Source organism: Dufourea novaeangliae, unplaced genomic scaffold, assembly GCF_001272555.1.
Source record: "Dufourea novaeangliae isolate 0120121106 unplaced genomic scaffold, ASM127255v1 scaffold139, whole genome shotgun sequence".
Lineage (NCBI taxonomy): Eukaryota > Metazoa > Arthropoda > Insecta > Hymenoptera > Halictidae > Dufourea > Dufourea novaeangliae.
The window spans coordinates 141157-161443 of NW_015374013.1; the positions used below are offsets into that span (position 1 = coordinate 141157).

The window sequence follows — 20287 nt, forward strand, 5'->3', positions numbered from 1 at the left end:
AAATAGCAAATTTTCGATCCCTCGAAAGTTTATATATTCCGTGTGGAATGCAAACTAAGAAAATTCGATTTGTGAAACACTGTACATTTTTTATCGGAGCCGGAGCTGTCAAAACTTCAACGGATACAAAATCATTGTTCGTATACGGAAATATTATAAGCTTGTCTTCATTCCAACAGAAACAAGTCTTTTCATCGTAAAACATACACACGATAAATTGTTTTGGGACGAAATGATTATTTGTCGTGATGTACATTATAACTATACAGATTCAACCTGATTCAACAAAAATACTGACATTTGCTGACTGTTGGTTAACGGTTGTCTGACTCATCTCACTCAGTCTCGTCCATCGTCGCGTCACGATCGGTGGATATCGTTATCTTAGGGCAGTCCTGTCCAATATTCTACGAAAATATTTTTACCATTTGGTGTATTCATATATTTATGTACGTATATTTTAGTCATTATTGCATTTATTAGGCAACGCCCTCATAAAACGGAAAAACAAACGTACAAGGACGATATCCCAGAGATGTAATTCTCTATGGTAAAAATCAATGAAAATGTAGGAAACGCAGATCTTCTCGAATAGGTTAGCGATATATATTTAATTGTTGATTGAAGGATCGAAGTCTCAACAACAGAAGGACAATTATTTTGTTACAAGCTCTACGCATTATTTTATTAACAGCAAAAGTACATAGAAAATATCTTTTCATTATAAAACATTTAAAATATCTCTGCTCGTGGAATGATTAAGCATTCCTAAAAAAAATCGTTTTAACAATTAAAACATTATTCCGGAAGACCCCCGCAAGTATTAAAGCGGTATTTCACTTTCTTAAGTATTTACAGTGATAGTCTACAAAGGTTGTAGAAAAATATATTTATAAACTATTCAAAATAAAAAATTTATAATATTACTATAAACTTCATAAATTTTTTTAACAATGTAATTGATCATAAATAAAAAAGGTAAAAAAAATCTCACTGATTCAATACTAACATACACTTAAACATTTGCTATATAACAGAAAACATCAGAAAGAACTGTCAGAATCAAAGTTGCAGTTAGTTGCAATATAGACAATACTTAAATCTCACTGAAACCTTTAGGAGTACATGGAATAAAAGGTCACTTTTAAATTGCCAACGAAAACTGAATTACAAGTTGCTCTTAAGGAACGGTTTCAAATATTTTTCAAAAGACTCGTTCACACTCTTCTGATTCAAAGGACTCTTCATTGCTTCTGCAAACAATCGCTCATAGACATTGCCGTCATAAGCTCCCAGAGCCGATCCAAGGATTTCATCACGAATATCGAAACCGTCAACGATTCCGACAGCGTTTGGACGGATGGCCATTAATAATTCTTCCAGTCGCGCTTGAAGTGCCGGGACATCCTTATTTCTCAACGGGGAGAACTGGAAAAGTAAAATCAGATGAAAAAAATTCTTTGGGATAACTTGTATACATATATAGTACAAACTAAGAAAGTTAACACACTTTCAGATGGAGTTCTAAGTTTCAAGGAATTCTTAAGAACATTTTTCTAATAATGAGATCAACGTATGTATTTTATACTCACTTGAAGGAAGTCACCGAGTCTCTGCAACACCCAGTATACAGCATACAGTTCACAAAGTTGCTGCATGACGTCACGCAATTCTTTAGACACCGAGGTAATTTCTTGAACCGATTGTACAAATCTCATCACTATGAACGCTCTGCAGTGAGCCTCCGCGCAACGAGCCAATTCGATACTCGTTTGGTTCCACGCGTCTTCAGCCGATACTCCACTGCGTATTCTACGGTCCATATTCTCTGTCGCCAAACGAATCTTTCTGTAAGAAAATAACGACAACTTCTAGTAGAATTTTGCTGTTTAATTAAAGCATGTTTCTCTCCAACATTTTCGTACAATGAAAAACACTTTACATAATTATTATCAGACAATAAAAAAAAAATTACCCTGCAGCCACTGCCTGATGAGCCTTAATAATGCAATTCACACTATTCTTCCATGGATGTTGTTTGACGCCCGCCGTAAGAATTGTGAGATACTGTACGGTGTCCGGTAATGACTGGCCGCTGACAGCTAGTTTCCAAGCTTTAACTAAATATCTAGCTGTTTGTAGCAATAGAACAGTGTTCTCCCCTTCATAGGTACAGATAGCAGTGACTAAGCCATAAGTCGCTGGAAGATTGCTGGCGTCCATGTATCCATGACCACCACAAGCCAATCGTACTTGTTCTACTCCGGTTGCTGCGTCTGAGGATGCCACTGCCTTCAAGCAACACGACAATGCATGCAGCTGCAACGAAAGGTCGGTATTATAAAAACAATAAAACTGAAAGGTACAATTAAAAACGATCGAAACAAACGAGATTCAGCACCTCGGGCAGTCTGTCCAATTCGCCCTGATCTAATTCGGCTGTGACGTTATTGTACATGTTCCAAATCCAATCCGCGGACATTCGGAAGGCAAAGCACGCAGCAAGGTTCGGGAAAATTTTGTACTGTTGTGTTACATAGTTAATAATTTGTGCCTCGGGTTCCCTAAAAGAAGAACAATTAAATGATTTCGTATTTAATTTATCGATGACTATATAACATAACAAGTGAACATTGTAGCAATAATTTACATACTGCATATTGATATTTACTCGAACATACCGATTAACAATTTATTTAATGAAATATACTCAATGTTAGTACTTCAAGGTTGTCTTCGGTTTTCTTACTTACTCGGTATTTATTTGACTCTGACGTCGTACTGCGCTATATCTAGTCGCGATCGTAACGGCTTTCGATAAATAACTTGCAATGTCATGAACCAGAACTACACGAACGAACATCATCGTGCCATAGGTCAATTTGTCATTTAACGCTCTCACGTACGTTCCATCTTCAAGTACCTACAATAAAATAAGACTAGATCATGCACTCCTAATTATTGGTGATTTTATTTACAGTTCTATTTATGCAAATAACATAGTAAGTTACCTTCTACATGTACTGCCATAGAAACATGACCGAGCAAAAAACATACAAAAAATACATATAATTGTGACGCATTAATCTGTCGATAAACAAGTTATGCAATATAGAATAACCGATGTCTTCATAGTTTTAGTGAAGAGAAATAGAACTGTCTCCTTATTAACGTGTACTTTGTGAAAGTTACTACTTTCTCTGTTACCTGAGTGTTTTTCATGAGCATGTTCTCGCGTGGTATTCTGAAATTGTGGAATCCGAGGAAGCCATTGTTTGTCGCGTTCATTCCCAACTTGGTACCAATTTCTCCAATTTTAATGCCTGTACAATAATAAGATATTATAATAAATTTTTCTATCTTAGAATAACGACTGTATAAATCGATATTTATGCACCTGGTAACGGTTCGTGTGTATCTTCGTGTCTTAATTGTACAATAAAAGGGTGGATTCCTCTACATTCTCCTTTTGTATACAACTGTGCAACAACCACAGCATAATTTGCTGTATGACCCACTGGATATTGAATATTAAAATTATAATGCAAGTATTTCAACGAAAATCAATTACTGTACCAGTAATATATTAAATACTTACAGCCACCAGGCCACCATTTATAGGATGTTAAAGTAGGGCTGTTTAGTATAAACTCTTTTGTTTGAGGATCATACGTTGCTGTTGTTTCTAAACCTCTAATGAAAGTACCATGACCCAGTTCAGTCTGTAACAAAGACAGAAATATAATATTTCCATCTAAACATTACTAGAACTACTTATACTATGATACTTAAAACTATTATTATACTTTACCTGAGCATAAGTTCCAATAATATTGCCACCCCAAGATTTGGATATCCAGTACTCTTGCTGTTTTGGGGTTCCTTGACCCATAATCGCTGGGAGAAACATGGCATAATGAACCACTAGTGGATTTCCATCTTTCAAAATACCAGAGCCAAACATTCCTCCTAAAATATGCCTGAAAGATGTTTTCGATGAGAGACAAGATTCTTCTTTTCATTGAATAAAATTTAATAATGAAGAACATACGTAAAAACATCCATGCCAGCTTTTCCTTGCTCTTGCAGTTCTCGTACCTTCTGCAAAACCTTACATGCTTTACGCACTCCATCTTCATATACTTCCTTGTGGCTCTTATATTTGACTGGCACATTATCCTGTAGGTCTGGATCGTCCAGGAAAAATTGTTCTAAAATACAGGAGTTATAATATTAAGGAATATACTGGTTTACACTTCTTCAAAATTAAATATATTTATTTTAATATTTCATTTCTGTAATTATGCTGTAATCATTCTGTAAAATTATGTTATAAAGGCACTGTCTGTTGGTATGAATTCTAATTTTCTCTAGAGTACAAATCTCATGAAGAGCTTGAGTTGTATATGAATGACTCACAGTTAACAAAAAAATAGGTGTGCCTGTAGGCATTGATAGATGAGAAGACAACTTTTGTGATTCCTTGGAATAGCTTAAGATGTAACATATCTTGTAATACTGTTAATTGACATTTGTTGTCATTTGACATGAATATTATTTGATATTAATTGAATATTAATTGAATATTATTAAGAACGTTTCATTATTCATGATTATTATATTACTATGGATTAGGCACATTTATGCATAGTTGGATAAAAGTTCTATATTAATAATCAATATTAAATCTTATTTTAACATTATTTACAACAAGATTATGCAAGAAATTTTCAATAATCTTATCAGGAGATTACATGCAATCTGGCAGATTAAATATCACGATCGCACACATAAATATTCCTACATCGGAAGTACTCTTTGATCTTTTACAGATAAAAAGAAACTGTTCTTCGAGTCGTAAACTTGGCTTAATAAGGAAACAGAATTAACACTGCCAATCAATCCGTCATCAAATCCGTGATTACATTGAAATGACCTCCGCAATTCAAATCTTAATTAAAATTCATTGACTGGTAATTTTAATTTATTATTACGAAAACAACGGGATAAAAGCATACGAAACTATTAAGGTATTTAGGTATTTCGCCTAATTAGAGTCCGTATTGCTTCAGAAACGATCCTTTAATTATTACCGTTACAATTATTGATATATGCCAGAAAACACTGGAAATTCCATATTATTTCTTAATTTATTACGAACATGAAAACTGACAATTGATGGTAGAAAAAAGAACTGAATAACAGAGAAACAGTCACAAGTATTTCGATACCAGTTTCTACGCGCAGATAGATTATCAATTATTTCATTCCGTTAACTTGATCTTTGTTTATTCGTGTTTATCAATTTATTTATTTATAGATCGAAATGTTGTACAGAGTACATCCAGCTGTAATGTAAATAATTACTACATAGTACGATCATACGACGAATCCCAAATAGCACACTACGCCTTTAAGACGCTCATTTTACGGCTATTTCAGGTCTAAGGCGTCTTTAAGCCGTCTTCAAGGCGTCATGTACTGTCTGGGATGTTTTTGCTATTTAGTATTCTCTAAGCTCAAACGGATTATCGATACAATATACACCAAATTAAAAATTCAAGTAATAAGCATCTGTCAAAAGTAAAACTGATAACATTTTAAATATATGTTGAAGTATATATTTACCTCGTTCACGACGACGTTGAGTCTTCTCGAGGCCACCGTCGAGAAGATGAGTTAATTCCAACGGATCAAACGTGCACCGTTCCCGTTCATATTGCAAATCCTTGTTCACAGTCATTGTCTTCTGCATACTCATTGATGATTCACTGTGCACTGTCGCTTCCGTATAGATTTGCATCACACTGAACTAATCATCCACAATACCAGTCGCTACTCCGAATATCAATGTTTGTAACAGTAACGTCACTTTTGTATAATCAATTATCAGCACAGATCAAATGTGTAGATAGATCCAGCGAATGGTAAACACCTTTGTCCACCTTTGTCCCATGTTCCAAAGTGCTGCGAATCCACTCACATATTTTCTCCTGTCACTTTCCAGCTGCCAGCACGGCCAGCCCCCCGTCAAAGATAGCGACACGTTGTACAATACATGAATGAACCGTACAGCATTGTATATCTTCTTCTTACTACTTAAGAAACACGGTTGGCGGGAAATTTTACTTCGGATTTTCGTTCAAAATTCGTGTCTTCGATTTTCCTCAGGTTGGTTACAATATTACTAAATCACTCATTGTCAGATTGAACATTTTGCATTATTAACTTGGATTACGATCAATTCAGATTAACAGATAGATTAACACTGTTCGATTCGGATTAAGTACTCATTTATTGTTTTCTTTTATTTCACGATAATTATTAAAAAATTTCTTATGTAAAACTATTCTCTATTGAAACCAATAATTATTTGTTTAACTTACCATCGTTTGTGGTTGTATATATTTCAATACAAAGTGAATTATAATCACGTTAAGGTTATCAAATGATTATGTTATGCCTAAATAAAATTTAAGGAAGAAATAGAAATTAATATGTGAAATTTACTTTTATTCTTGTAGCATTATTTGAAAATTCAAAGTGAGGTCGCTTTCTGTTTCGACACTTCCGTTGAGCGGCCGAAAATAGGAAATGTGGTTTCCGCCATTTTGTTCTTCTTTACCAAGGAGAACTCATAGACTCCGTCATGAGGTACGAACCCTCTTAAGATTTTATATAATATTTTGACAGTACTACTTAAAATTGAATTCGTGTCATATAAATTATTACGGGAAATTCTTTTATTCTTTTAGAAATGCAATTTTTGTTTGAGAACATGGTATTTTCCTATTTTTGTATTGATAGTTTGTTGACGGCTAACCACATGGTTCTGTGTATCCACTTCATGTTCTTTCGTACATTATGCAGTATATGATCAGTTTTTTTTTAATTTTTATGAATGTGTTAATTAAATAACGCGTAAATAATGTCTCACAACGTTCAGAACTACGTTTTATGTTAACAAATAATCCTCATGCCATAACCTGGTTTTGTTTCTTTCAGTTCGTTAAAGTTACAGAAGAGGCTTGCAGCCTCTGTTATGCGATGCGGCAGAAAGAAGGTTTGGTTGGATCCTAATGAAATCAATGAAATTGCAAACACGAATTCTCGTAAGTTTCAATAACTTGAATAATTTTTTTCCCTTAAGTTTAACTTCAATAAAGTACCGTTCCATCTTCCATTCTTCTGCAATATGTGTAGTGATGGGTTATCAGATTGTTCAAACTCCTGACACGAAGTTCAGTTTGTTCAAACTTTTTCAGGAGATCGAATACCTTACTAGGTTCAAATTTTCTTTAAACTTGTTTGTCAGTGAATCCACCACTAAATGTGTGTACAAATTTTCTTTTCTTTTAGGACAAAGTATTAGGAAACTGATCACAGATGGTCTCATCATTAAGAAGCCTGTAGCTGTTCATTCCAGAGCACGTGTCCGTAAAAATACTGAAGCCAGACGTAAGGGACGTCACTGTGGTTTTGGTAAGAGAAAGGGTACAGCGAATGCTCGAACTCCACAAAAGGTGAATAAAAAGTTTTTCTTTACCGATCGCCATTTAAATGAATCTGTAGAAAGGCAGAATGATTCTCAGTGTAGAAGTTAACACTGTGCACTATTTTATTATTGAGTATTTGTATTGTTTGTAGGATCTGTGGATTCAAAGAATGAGAGTTCTCCGTCGACTCTTGAAGAAATATCGTGAGACAAAGAAGATTGATAGACATCTATACCACTCCTTGTACATGAAGGCTAAGGGTAATGTGTTCAAGAATAAGAGAGTCTTGATGGAATTTATTCACAAGAAGAAGGCTGAGAAGGCAAGAGCAGAAATGCTTTCTGATCAAGCCGAAGCGCGTCGTACTAAAGTAAGGGAGGCGCGTAAACGAAGGGCAGAACGTATCGCTACGAAGAAACAAGAGTTACTACAGTCGTATCAACGCGAGGACGAAGCAGCGGCAGCGCAGAAGAAGTGATTTAAGAATCATAAAAACTATTGTAAAAATAAAACATAAAAAGACAAAATCTTTTTTTATTATTTCAAGTTAGTCGTCCTCGAAAAATGGAATTTTACGTGTAGTATACAAAATATGTAGCTGCTAGAACCCTTTAGAAATTTGATAGTATGTAAAAATTGCATAATTGATTTTTGTTTTTAACATTTTGAAATACGGAACGTAACGATACTTCGTTTCATAATGGTTACTCAAGTTGTCCATTGTTTACAATTATAGATATTTAAAATGTTATTACGTGTGTACATATTTCTTTTTAACGATATCAATATAAATTTAAATATACCAGATAGATATTTTATTTTATTAAAGGGGTATTATTTTACAGATTAAATATATAAATTGTATATTTCCGAAATTAATTTATGTCAGTACCGGTGGTACCCGTAGATGGAAGCATTGTTACTTTGCAGGACATGGCGAGAAAATTGAGTACACAATGTCTAAAAATTGAATAAAAGTGGACGAACATAATTCTTTCCCGACGCGCAGTGTTAACGAATATATATTTATAACAGGATCAAAGGTACTCTGTTCATGTATGATATATTACAGTGATGTACTGTTTAATGACAACTTCTGTTGAACATAAGGAATACACATAGGTTAGAAAAATGGATTTATATATAAATACAAGAAATGTACAAGTATGCGAAAGAAGTAGAAAACATTTAACGAAAGAAATTATGTTGTTTTTGAGAGAAATATTCCTTAAAATTTTAAAACGTTCATATTTCTTCAAAGTAATTGATAAACTGCTAAAAGGTTTATGTAGCGTGACAAGAAACGTTGTCGTATGGTATTTTCTGTGAAATTATCAGTTATGTGATGACGTCACATATTTATTTCTTAAAATCCAACTTAGAAAACAATATTTATATATCAGTGTTTTTTATAATATATTCAATACTACATTTTCTAATATAACATACAGGTAGTGCATACTGTTGAAATCATAAAAATAATCATTTGTTTAACACTTAAAGTATGTCAACATTGCATCATCATTGTTGGTGATTGAATAAAACATGACAACGTGAAATTATTTGAAATTTCAATTTCAGATATTTATGTAATCGTATATTGTTTAAATTCTATTAACTTCTGAATAATCTGATAAGTTACATATTCTATATATCATTGTATTCAATATGAAATTACAAGTTGCAAGTTTCATGTTATTTACAGATTATTTAAAGATGATTCAGACGTTAATCTGTATGAAAATCAACTCCTAATACTTTCTTGTGAAAGTATAATATATGCAAAATCATATATGAAAACCATTATTACCCATAAGGGAAAATATTTTGGCTCCTAAAGTTATATTGGTGTTCCTAGTTGGATACTACGTATGTCTGTGACTGAGAACTGATAGAGATGGACCTGGAGGCACATGTCCGTAAATATTTGTGCATTTCAATTTAACACCAGAATTTTTTTCATTTTATTTTTTTCCTCTTGTAAATTTATTTTCTTAATTATTTAATTCTTCTAAGGAGCTAATTATATTATTCATACATTACATCTTTCTTGCATGTTCTAATATTATTATATATTTTAAAACACTAATCACAGTACATTAATAATTTTCAGGTAGAATTATTATTTAATTTTATACATGATGTTACTATAATTTAGTTCTGTTGTTTAAAGAGATGATAATTTAATGATTCAACAGAGGTTTAATTATCTCATAAATATCTTTATTCATTTAACATATTTTTTTTTTTTTGTGATATGCTTTGATATACATATATATATTTTATTTGGTACATTTATGTGTAGTTTTAAGAGTCAATAGTGTTTCCAGTTGTAATTTATTAATATCAAATCATTTTATTCTAGATAATACAAACCGGTCAGCCAAAGTTCTGTACACGTTCTACAGCCAGGCACCTAATTAAAGAACAACCAAAAACTGGATTAGTTTCAAGTTGCGATTTCACAATTACGCACGATACTAAGGAATTATCAAATATATCTATCGTACACGGTAGATATTTAAAAAATATTGAATCATAAAACACATTATTTCTATCCTGTTTTGTTTACTGAATACGTATAAAACCATTTATGTTTCATTTTCATTTTTAGGCAAGATTGAGCCTGATCGATCGGGATCTTTACCATTGTCGGAATTACCGGTAGCTGTAAACATGACCGAAAATAAAGTAAATATCCCAGAAAAGACAAGAGATAAAGTGAAAGCTGAACGTGAAGCAAAGAAGGTAGCTAGGGCGCTTGCTAAAACAAAAGCGAAAACTGCTAAGGTAGAAAATAAAGATAGCTTAAACAATAAACCTGTATCGCCTGACTGTCCGAAGAATACTCAGATAACTGTGACACCGAAAAGTGTACCTAATGAAAATGTCCAAGATCAGAATAACACCCTTACGATAAATAAAACTTCTAATACATGCGTAAAAAGTGCATCGTCCGAAGTTAACAATGACGTTAAAAGTAAAGCAGAGTTACGTGCCGAGAGGAGAGCAAAGCAAGATGCGCAAAGAGCAGCTAAGCAACAACTGTTATTGGAGAAAAGTAAAGTGAAGACTGAAGAGAATAAAGACAATAAAACGCGCGTAGCACAACAAGTCACAGGTGGAACTGATTCCGCAAAGAAGTCTACAACACCTAAGAAAAGTGTTCCAAAAGATAATACTCATGAAATAAATCTCTTCAAACATTTGTACCACGAAAGGACGCAAGCGATTGTAGATGTTCCTTCTGTTAATTCAAAAATACATCCAGCAATAGTCAGACTAGGGACACAATACGCAAAGAAAGTGATAGTTGGCAGCAACGCAAGATGCGTTGCACTTCTGGCCGCTGTGAAGCAGCTTATTGAAGATTTCGAACGACCATCGCAGGCTGATTTTATCAGAGGTCTCGAGGCAAGCTTGCTAGAGTCTGTGGCGTATTTGCATCACTGCAGACCATCGGCTGTTTCTATGCAAAACGCATTGAGGCACCTACTGAGGCAAATGACACAGTTACCTTCTGCGTTGTCTGACGCAGATGTAAGTAATAATTTTTAAGTTTATTTAAAAGCACCGATGAAGACACCGCAATATTGTGTAATTTCCTGTGTTCTATAATCCTCTATAAAATTTGTTAACTTATATTTATTTAGGGTCTGAGGTACTTAAATTTTGCATAGAAATGTAATGCAGCACCAGTTCGTGTAGGCGTAAGTAGACATATTTGGTGTATCTTGAAAATACAATTATACGTTTCAGGCAAAAAGTAAATTAAGTAGTGCAATAGATACTTATATTCTCGAGCAGATAGAACTTGCCGACAAGGCAATATCAATAACAATTCAAAAAAAGATATCCAACGGTGATGTGATCTTGACATATGGCTAGTAAGTATCTGCGCATTCTGAATAAAAGCGACATCAGATTAAAAGATACCAAGTGTTTATAGGAACTCTTACATTAGCAATAAAATCGATACTGCTTTTAGTTCGTCTTTGATTCATAAAATCTTATTAGACGCGCACACTGCGGGTAAACAGTTTCGTGTTATTGTTGTGGATGGGAGACCCTGGCTGGAAGGAAAGGAACAGCTAAGGCGTTTAGCGAAGCACAGTATCGAATGCTCCTATATCTTAATTAATGCTTTGAGCTACGTCATGCCAGAAGTAAGTATAAAATAGACCGTTTATTTAATTCTGTTCTGTGATGATTAATTTATCTCCCGTTACTAAATAGGTAAGTAAAGTGTTCCTGGGTGCTCATGCAATATTGGCTAACGGCGCGGTAATGTCAAGAGCTGGTACTGCCCAAGTTGCCTTAATGGCGAGAGCTTTCAATATTCCAGTTTTAGTTGCTTGCGAGACCCACAAAACCTACGAACGTGTACAGACGGATTCTATCGTTTATAATGAATTAGGTAAGCGTTATTGTTCACTTTAGAATGACAATGTACGGATCGTTTGAAATTCTTTGGATCTGAACTCCCAGAAGCAAAGAGTACCTTAAAAATCTAGCTGTTTCTTGAGAGCTAATTACACTGAAATATACTCGAGGAAGAGACTAGAGGGCACGAGCATTACTTTAATATTTAAATATCCAAAAGTATTTTTAATATTTCAGGCAACGCGGATGAACTTGCACAAGGGTATGCTATGAAGAAGTGCCAGCTCACAAATTGGAAGACCAAGAAATCTTTAAACCTTTTAAACATTACGTACGATGTTACACCAGCTGATCTGGTCACAGCTGTTGTCACAGAATTGGCAATTTTACCATGCACTAGCGTTCCTGTAATTTTACGAATCAAACCGTCTGAAATTTAAGTTTTGCAACAATCAACTATACAGGATGTGAAATTAAATGTATTACAATCAAATGCTGTAACTGAAATGTGATATGAAACGTTTATTTGTCGCGGGTGTTGTTTAGTATCAAAAAGTAAGTGATTCTTTTAGTATGGTCGTAAAAATTTAGAATGGTCCTTTACCCAATACTTCTACGTTATCGCATTGGTTACACTCTGAGTGTTTGTAGATGTTGTACTTACGAAAAAGAGTGTTGAAAATGTGAATGTTTTAAAGCGCACAAAAACTGAACAACCCGAGCCTAAAAGAATATTTTTCAAATACTTTAAAAAAAAAAACTAGAACTTTGCTATGCTATTTGCGTTCACATGCATAAAACTTATTTAATTTACAGCCTGGAAACCGTACTTTCGTGCCGCAATAAAAAAGATAAGCATCTCGAATTTTTATTTGTATCTTTTAAGAAATTGGTACATGTATTATATGTTATGTATATTAGAATAAACCATCGAAAAGTAACTTGCATACAAGATTATGTGCAATATCCGTGAACCCTTATTACCATTTAAACCAATTTGAATCGAAATTTTCGAACGCACAGACTTACATAGGATATGTAGTGTATCCACTGTCAGTAGCCAATTGCAGCCAATTCATTGTAAACGAACGTCACGTGATAAGTTTTCAAATTCTACTCCGTTAAGATAGAGCGAACTGTGAACGCGTACGTCATACGTGGTCGTACGTCATTCAGGCAAAATCTGGCGGCGGTTTTGTTATTCTCGTATTAGAAACATAACCTATATCAAGAAAATTTGACAATGGATTTTAGCACTGTAGCTGTAGTACAATTTAAACTCGTTGTTCTCAAGTGAATATTTTGTGATTTTAGATAAAGTTGTTGCGTTCGTTACTTTTTAGTCAACGGTGTATTATGAAGAAAGATGTACAGTTTACTAGTTCGAAAAGGACTTGCCAAAATATTTCTTGGAAGATCGGTTTTATTCTATTCGAAACGGGCGGATATTCGTAAGATATTGTCTATTCATTTAGGACTAGACAATGATACTATTAACCATGTTATGCAGGGCAAAACTATATATAATTCTAAAATACCTGAAAAACAAATTATACAAAATTACTCGATCCTTAAGGTACGTATTCTTTATAATACAATATAATACCATATAATTTGATTTTACTAATCATTATTCTTGTTTACATCTATTAGAATATGACAGTGAATATGGATAACCCATATTATTTATTAAATTGTCTAAATATTGATTCCAAAGTATTGAGTCATAGGATTTTACTGCTTGAAGAAATGGGTGCTAGAAACATATCTTTGGAACATATTTCCAGGTAAGTCTATGTTTTTAAGTTATACGTAGCAATGTATTTTTTGTATTAATATCGTTCCAACAATTACTTCTAACTACTCTTTCATAAAATGACATCAATATTTTAAACAACATAATTGAATAGGTATGAAGTAATTGTACATTTAAATAGTTGAACAAGTTTTGATGAAGAATTGTGGATTCCTAGGATATATAATCATTCCTAAAGTTGTAAGTTCCATTGTTGTAACTCTAAGTTTCTTTAATTTGTTTTATGTATCAGATTTCCAACATTTATGCTCAAAACGATAAAATCATTTAAGCGATATCACAATATCCCACACGATGAATGTATAGCAAAAAACATATTCAAAAGTATTGGATTGACCTATGATGCCAATTTTGAAACAAAAGAATCCTCTACATGTATGTCGCAGTTGTATCTCCTATGTTTAGCATATTATAAAACAGTTTATCTCAACATAGAAGTAACACAGTTTCTGTGGAAGAAGTATCGGAGCTTCAGGGTATTACATAAATTAGCAAATATTTTTAAAAAGGATCTTCGCCTGAGCAAAGATTTCGTAAGTGTAGTTATTTCTTATATAATCTACATGGAAATTATTCTACAAAATCATCTGAAATATAATTTAATTTATGTTACAGTTAAACAGAAATTCCTTTCTGCTAAATTTGGATTTGGATCAAGTAACTAATTTTATAAATAAATTCAAAAGTGTTCAAATATGTGGAGTAGACAGTTACGATGTGATAAGAAAGTGTCCACGCCTCTTGCGTTGGGATGCAAATAATACCATAGACTTGCTAGATATCTGCAATAAATATGGAATATCGGATGAAATAATTCATCAACATATAGATGTTTTAAGATTGAAAAAACATGACTTTATCAATAGATATAGTACATTGGCAAACCATCCTGAATTTAGTGTGTGGATAAAGCATCCGATGCTGCCATACGTGATGCTAATAATTAAATGCGCTATGGAACGTGTGGAAATTCTTCGTAGCATGAATCGTTTGGGCAATATCTCTTTTCATACACTTTATACTACAAGACGAACTTTCTTCAGGTTGAAAGAAATATGAAACGATAAATTACGCTTACCGATAATGAAGTGAATCTTCTTTGCTTAAATGAAAAATTTCCTTTTACAGAAGTTACGCGCATGGCCGACATCCTCAAGTAGCTAAGAGAAGGTGTTTCCAATTTATATTTAAGGAACACCTTGGAGAAGACTATCTACATTTGTCTAATTATATAACAAGACATCCTCATTGGAGAAATATACCATTTTCTCATGTAGCGAAAATGCTAAAATATTTAAAGTCAATTTATTCGGTGGAAGATATATCTCAAAACATTCAAATCATATTGTATCCACAGTAAGTTCATAAGCATAACAAAATACTTATATATCCCTGATAATCTTACAAATTACAAAGAAATCCACAGGATGAAAACTGTTGGTCCTATCTTTAGTTATTATGTAAATTTCTTAACAGTTTATCAGGAGATGTGAGAAATATTGTTTTTAATGCAGGGACGTGATCAAGAAAATGTTGACGACAATAAATGACAGGTGTGCCGCAAACAAAGAAAATGATTTCACTCCAAGCCAACGTCTCGCATTGTGTGTATACATGTTAGAGAAAATGTACCATTTTACTGGCGATGCCGTTTGGAAAATAATGTACAGTGACGAAAATGAAAATACTATGTTGAACGCTCCAGAAAACCGAGATGACGTCAATTTCGAGGATTTCGACGAATGTCTAAATGGTGTGTAGATAAAGTGAAGTAAAATACAGTGAACACGTAATGTAATAGCGTTTACTATACGGATAAAAAATACACTTCCTTTTTTAGAGAAAAATTATTTTTAAGCACATGAATTGTATTACCATTACTTAGGTATCATTAGATATGGTCAATTTATTAAAAATTATGCTTGTATACAAATTAGATATTGCTATATAAGATAGTAACTACGTTACTGGATTCTTTTAGAAAACATTTCGAAACACAACTTTGCCAAATTAATAATCACATGTTTTAATAATTCACTCTTATATAGTAATCTGGCCAAGAAAAGAAAGAATAGGAGGATATGCAAACACATGGTATATATTTTTTTTTTTTACAAACGTTGCACTTACAATTTGTTTTTCACAAACAATATCATCACCATATAATGTGCATAGAATGAAAGAAAGTCACCGGTTTCGAATTTGCTTGCCATTAACTAATCCTACCCAAATAAAGGTGAAACCAAATGGAAAAGGGAAAATACAAAAATAGCCGTATTCATTCGTATGAATTCAAATGTATAAAGCTACGATTTTTAAGGCACTTGGAATGCTCCCATTCGATAGATTCACAATTCTAATTGTAATTTTACGTAATGTTTCCTTTGCTTATCCCTACAAGTATTTGGTATTTCTTACGTGTTTATATTTATTATAAAAATGCTACAAAAAAAAAACATGATCAACGCTTATTTCAAATCGATTACTCGAATCTCTTTTAGGAAAGTCGCGCCAATCTTTTAAAAGTACAAACTTACGAACAGAGGGGGAGGGCTTAAGAAATCATCCCCTCTCGTTCAATCGTTCAAAAGTGGTCAAACAATAAATATACACTATAATATAATGTGATTTAATGTACAAATACTAAAAAAAAAAAAAAAAAGGAATTAAGTTGAAACACGAATCCTGGTTTGCTAATTAAAAAATTCTTTTTACAGACGCTTTATATTAGTAAGAAAACTTTCAATTGGTATGAAGCTGTATGCCTTCCTGGGAAGCCTATATTACAGGAGTAGATTTCCACTCCGTGATTACACGTTTGTCCTAATCGGGGATTTAAACCGAAACCGTTGCGAATCAGAGGACTTTTATATATACAAGACTCGACCGTTATCTCCAACCCGTGTTCCAGACCAGGCGTTTAGTCCTCGAACGTCTTCGCAGAGGGACGAAGCTCTTCTAAAACAAGTCTGGAACGGAGGTTTCGAGTCAGTTCAGAAAAGGAGGCAGCTGGACATAGTTCTGTTGGCTGGCTGGTTCACTCTTCACCATCACTTGATCCTTCATTCCTTGACGTCCTTGCGGCGAGTGCATACCGTAATCCTGCTTCTGATCCTGTTGGGATTGTTGTTGTTGTTGTTGCTGTTGCTGCGTGTAATCGGGCTGTTCGTGCTGATACTTATCCGGTGGACTCAGCCCGCTAACGTAGTCCAATTGCTTGTTCTGCTGATGGTCCTCTTCGGACATCGAATTCGCCAGGTGTGTGGGCGGCGAGTGAGCGGCCACCATCGTTTGGTAATCGTTGCGTGTCAACGGAGGCGGTGGACTGTTGCTGGCGTTCATATAGTCCTGATGAACGCGCATCGTGTTGCCTGACGGGGTCGAGAACAACGAGGCGTCGTGCTGCGGCAGCATGGTCGCGTACGAGTACGCGGATCCGTTGTTGCTTGGTCCACCGAAGGAGGTCGAGTAGGGTGAATTCGATGGACTCAGTAAATTCAAATGCGGCGCTAGATCGTACGCCGGCGAATACGCCCAGGCGTCCGGCGGTGCTGTTGCCGTTGTTGGGGACGCGAACGGGTTCAGTGTGTTGTTCAGGGAAGTAAAAGAACCTAGAAAAGAATTATAGAAATTGTTAAAGAACGGTTATATTCGATCGACACTTAGATTTCAATATGATTTGCCGATATACAGGGTGTCCCAAAATAGCTTCGACTCTCGGAAATGAGGGGTATCGTAACGAGATATTAACGAAAAAGCGCGAGTCTGCTGGCCGAGCTCTGATTGGTTAGGGTTTTTCATTAATATATTGTTAATAAAACCTTGGAGGACGTTTTCGCTAAGGAAAAAGTTGTTTTAAATCACCCCAGGAATCACCCATTTCAAGGACTTACAACTATTTTGGGACACCCTGTATAATCCCTTAGATATTTCTAGTTTTTAATGTTAGACCGATTTGGAGTCTCTAAATCCGGTTGGCGGTGCGCCGTTCTGTAATTTCTGTTTCAATTACCTGATAAGCCAGGACTGGCCGAGCCAGCGGCCATGTAACCGGCAGTTTTACGCGGTGGTTCCCTCTTTCGCCATTTTGCACGACGATTTTGGAACCAAACCTGAACCCTGGACTCCGAGAGAGCCAGTTTCACGGCGAGTTCCTCGCGTGCGAACACGTCCGGATACGGTGCACGCTCGAACGCTTTTTCCAGTTCGTCCAACTGATAGGCGGTGAATGTGGTTCTGTAATTGATCGCATTAAAATTAGTAAAAATTGGTTTACCTTAAACTTAATATATCAAATCATCATGAACGGTGGATTAAGTAAAACGTACCTAGTTTTCTTCTTCTTTATCCCATTATTGTCAGTCTTTTTCTTGGAGTCTTTCTTGGCTGGCTGTGCCTCGCTGCTGACTGTCAAACAAATCACGCGTTCGATTAAGTTTAAGCTGATTTTGTTCGGTCTTGGACCTACGTTAATATCCCGTCCCATAGACATAGAAATACCCAGATAGCACATGGCGCCTTCAAGACGGCTTAAAGACTCCTTCAAGGCGTCATATGCTATCTGGCTAGCAAGTCCCCCTAAAGTAATCCGTCTTTTTCTAAAGTTTGGACGCTGGTCCAGCCTGACACGCAGTCTATATTCCCATATCTACGGTCCCAATTCTTAACAAGTCAAATTTAAATTTCCATAGTGGATTTGTTACAAACAATCAAAACATCGGTGATATCGAAATATATTCTGACGACCCGATAGTTCGTGTATTGACTAAGATGTGACGCTAACCTGGCGCTAGACTGTTCATCGGATCCTCCGGTTTTCTCTTTAACGGATTGCCCAATTGGAGACCCTGCTGGAGGGTCGTCGAGGTCGGCGTCGCAGCGTTCGACGTCGAGGTGGTGACATCCTGGGTTTGGGGAAGCGGCGCGTACATTCCGGCCAATTCGAGCTCTTTCAATTCCTTTTGCTGTTGCTGTTGCTGCAGATGATGATGGGAGGCCTGGTGATGAGGCGGTGGGCTATTCGAGGAGTCCAATTTGTGGAGGTGACCGCCGGTGGGCATGAGATCGCCGCCGTGGTGGCCACCGTGCAGACCCAACATCACCTGGATGCTGTGAACACCTGTACCACCTCTGCCGCCGAAATCGGAGAAGATCGGATCGTCGAACGGGCCTCCGTCCATGTTTCAAAATTAAAGGACCAAACGTGTGCGTTTCGTCGGGACTCGGTACGAAATCAGCCCTGCTGCCTGGACTCGAAGAAGAACGCACCAGGTTATATTTTCACTTCACAATCTTCTGGTCTCTAAACGTCAGAGTATATCGAGATATACCACGATAGCTTTAGTCGAGAATCGACACACGGTTTTAATAGGAACTGCACACCTCCAATAGTTCAATCACAAGGCAGATCGATGATCAGTCAACAAGATTGTTAACATCCACTTTTCACGAAAACTTTGGTCCTTGCCACCTAGCCTCGAACCCGTTCATTCCAAGCTTCGAACGTTCCTCCTTTCTCAGGACCGATCTCGTAACCGAAATCTAGCGTCACCTTCGGCTCGATCGGAATTAATCAGCCGGGAGGCCACCGGGAATCAGTGTTCCTGGTAACTCGACGATCACACCGCTAATATATCTTCCACCATAAATCTCAGCGATATACCCGTCGATTCCGCGAACCGTTGGCAACGCCGTTAAAGAAAGTCTCGCGGTGGTCCCGGTTCGCAATTATGCAAAAAAGCACGCTTACGGGTTGATCGCGTTAGGCGGTCCCGGGTAATGGAATCCGGACCAATTGCGATCAATTGTTGCCCGGGTTATGATTAATTTTGATTAGTTTTAAGCGGAGTTAACTAAGTGGAACCGAGGCGCCAGACGAACGTTGCCCCAGAGAGTAGCAAACTCTAAGAGTCCAACGGAACAGAGGAACACACCGGGAACCTTGGAGGACGGTGTGCCGCGGAATGGAATCGGGTTCGGTAGTTACACCGCACCGGGACACGCTTTCTATGGACCGGCGGGGGGGGGGGAGGGGTACTTGGGTTTGATCGAGCAAGAGCCGCTGGCCTATCTTGCGCTACCGACGATCCGTTCGGACTCTGGCTAATCAACCGACACTCACACAGGCTTATATTTTCAACGGGTTGCCGGGCAGGCCGCCCCCACACATGGAAGCCAACCAATCCTGTAGCACCTACCAGCCTCGACGTGCTTCACGAGAGGACGGCCGTTTTATGCGGGCGCGGTGCTAGCTCGTTTTCTTCCTCTTTCTTTCTCTTTTTCTCTCCCTTTTACGTCTCTTGTCTCCTCTCCTTCTCGCCCTATCCCCCCTCTCCCCTGACCCTTTTTCCAATTCTACCTCTTTCTCTATCGTGCGACGCCTCTTCTGACTCTCGATTCGTCTACTGCTATCTCTTTCCCGCGTTTATGATAGACGTTGTTCGTGATGTTCAGAGAGAGAACAGAATGCACGCGAAGAATCGCTATCATTGCGACCGCCCCCCGGTCTCACGGACCCGGAGAACGCCATAGAGCCGTTCCATCGACGACGATTCACGCGTGGGGCGGCGTGGTGGGGGTATGTGGGAATCGG

At 36.3% G+C, this 20287-nt stretch overlaps 5 protein-coding genes and 1 long non-coding RNA gene across 6 annotated transcripts; 4 read left to right on the plus strand and 2 right to left on the minus strand.

Annotated features, from left to right (window-relative positions):
- Positions 1-1167: 1167 nt before the first annotated feature.
- On the minus strand, positions 1168-5982 carry LOC107188688 (probable peroxisomal acyl-coenzyme A oxidase 1). The gene is made up of 11 exons (XM_015577022.1): positions 5629-5982; positions 4052-4211; positions 3812-3980; positions 3599-3722; positions 3398-3517; positions 3208-3323; positions 2754-2923; positions 2402-2564; positions 1976-2319; positions 1593-1848; positions 1168-1428 (listed from the first exon to the last, which is right to left on the minus strand). The coding sequence occupies exons 1-11, from the start codon at positions 5801-5803 to the stop codon at positions 1168-1170; spliced, it is 2058 nt and encodes a 685-aa protein (XP_015432508.1). The 5' UTR covers positions 5804-5982.
- A 651-nt stretch (positions 5983-6633) lies between these two features.
- On the plus strand, positions 6634-8023 carry LOC107188690 (60S ribosomal protein L19). Its single transcript, XM_015577025.1, has 4 exons — positions 6634-6654; positions 7006-7112; positions 7360-7523; positions 7648-8023. The coding sequence occupies exons 1-4, from the start codon at positions 6650-6652 to the stop codon at positions 7972-7974; spliced, it is 603 nt and encodes a 200-aa protein (XP_015432511.1). The 5' UTR covers positions 6634-6649; the 3' UTR covers positions 7975-8023.
- A 381-nt stretch (positions 8024-8404) lies between these two features.
- Positions 8405-9914, plus strand: LOC107188691. The gene is made up of 3 exons (XR_001516225.1): positions 8405-8539; positions 9355-9411; positions 9862-9914. It is a non-coding gene; the product is annotated as an uncharacterized LOC107188691 (long non-coding RNA).
- Positions 9915-9926: 12 nt separating this feature from the next.
- LOC107188689 (translation initiation factor eIF-2B subunit delta) lies at positions 9927-12759 on the plus strand. Its single transcript, XM_015577024.1, has 6 exons — positions 9927-10009; positions 10111-11036; positions 11256-11383; positions 11485-11662; positions 11733-11913; positions 12117-12759. The coding sequence occupies exons 2-6, from the start codon at positions 10173-10175 to the stop codon at positions 12317-12319; spliced, it is 1554 nt and encodes a 517-aa protein (XP_015432510.1). The 5' UTR covers positions 9927-10009; positions 10111-10172; the 3' UTR covers positions 12320-12759.
- Positions 12760-13535: 776 nt separating this feature from the next.
- On the plus strand, positions 13536-15456 carry LOC107188617. The gene is made up of 5 exons (XM_015576936.1): positions 13536-13666; positions 13928-14228; positions 14311-14738; positions 14824-15051; positions 15210-15456. The coding sequence occupies exons 1-5, from the start codon at positions 13536-13538 to the stop codon at positions 15454-15456; spliced, it is 1335 nt and encodes a 444-aa protein (XP_015432422.1).
- Positions 15457-16379: 923 nt separating this feature from the next.
- Positions 16380-18875, minus strand: LOC107188661 (retinal homeobox protein Rx2). Its single transcript, XM_015576990.1, has 4 exons — positions 18479-18875; positions 18024-18102; positions 17708-17931; positions 16380-17306 (listed from the first exon to the last, which is right to left on the minus strand). The coding sequence occupies exons 1-4, from the start codon at positions 18873-18875 to the stop codon at positions 16684-16686; spliced, it is 1323 nt and encodes a 440-aa protein (XP_015432476.1). The 3' UTR covers positions 16380-16683.
- Between the last annotated feature and the right edge of the window lie 1412 nt (positions 18876-20287).

Excerpts from the sequence above, each read along its gene's own strand:
- LOC107188688 (XM_015577022.1), bottom strand. The coding sequence starts at position 5,803 with ATGCAAATCTATACGGAAGCGACAGTGCACAGTGAATCATCAATGAGT. Across the intron at positions 2,924-3,207 it reads TGCTCATGAAAAACACTCAG|GTACTTGAAGATGGAACGTA; the intron begins GTAACAGAGAAA and ends ATTTTATTGTAG. Across the intron at positions 1,429-1,592 it reads GACTCGGTGACTTCCTTCAA|TTCTCCCCGTTGAGAAATAA; the intron begins GTGAGTATAAAA and ends TTACTTTTCCAG.
- LOC107188690 (XM_015577025.1), top strand. Across the intron at positions 7,113-7,359 it reads AATTGCAAACACGAATTCTC|GACAAAGTATTAGGAAACTG; the intron begins GTAAGTTTCAAT and ends CTTTTCTTTTAG. Across the intron at positions 7,524-7,647 it reads ATGCTCGAACTCCACAAAAG|GATCTGTGGATTCAAAGAAT; the intron begins GTGAATAAAAAG and ends TATTGTTTGTAG.
- LOC107188689 (XM_015577024.1), top strand. The coding sequence starts at position 10,173 with ATGACCGAAAATAAAGTAAATATCCCAGAAAAGACAAGAGATAAAGTG. Across the intron at positions 11,384-11,484 it reads GTGATCTTGACATATGGCTA|TTCGTCTTTGATTCATAAAA; the intron begins GTAAGTATCTGC and ends TACTGCTTTTAG. Across the intron at positions 11,914-12,116 it reads TATCGTTTATAATGAATTAG|GCAACGCGGATGAACTTGCA; the intron begins GTAAGCGTTATT and ends TTAATATTTCAG.
- LOC107188617 (XM_015576936.1), top strand. The coding sequence starts at position 13,536 with ATGACAGTGAATATGGATAACCCATATTATTTATTAAATTGTCTAAAT. Across the intron at positions 13,667-13,927 it reads TCTTTGGAACATATTTCCAG|ATTTCCAACATTTATGCTCA; the intron begins GTAAGTCTATGT and ends TTTATGTATCAG. Across the intron at positions 14,229-14,310 it reads TTCGCCTGAGCAAAGATTTC|TTAAACAGAAATTCCTTTCT; the intron begins GTAAGTGTAGTT and ends TTTATGTTACAG.
- LOC107188661 (XM_015576990.1), bottom strand. The coding sequence starts at position 18,875 with ATGGACGGAGGCCCGTTCGACGATCCGATCTTCTCCGATTTCGGCGGC. Across the intron at positions 17,932-18,023 it reads ATAAAGAAGAAGAAAACTAG|AACCACATTCACCGCCTATC; the intron begins GTACGTTTTACT and ends GATCAATTACAG. Across the intron at positions 17,307-17,707 it reads GGCCAGTCCTGGCTTATCAG|GTTCTTTTACTTCCCTGAAC; the intron begins GTAATTGAAACA and ends ATTCTTTTCTAG.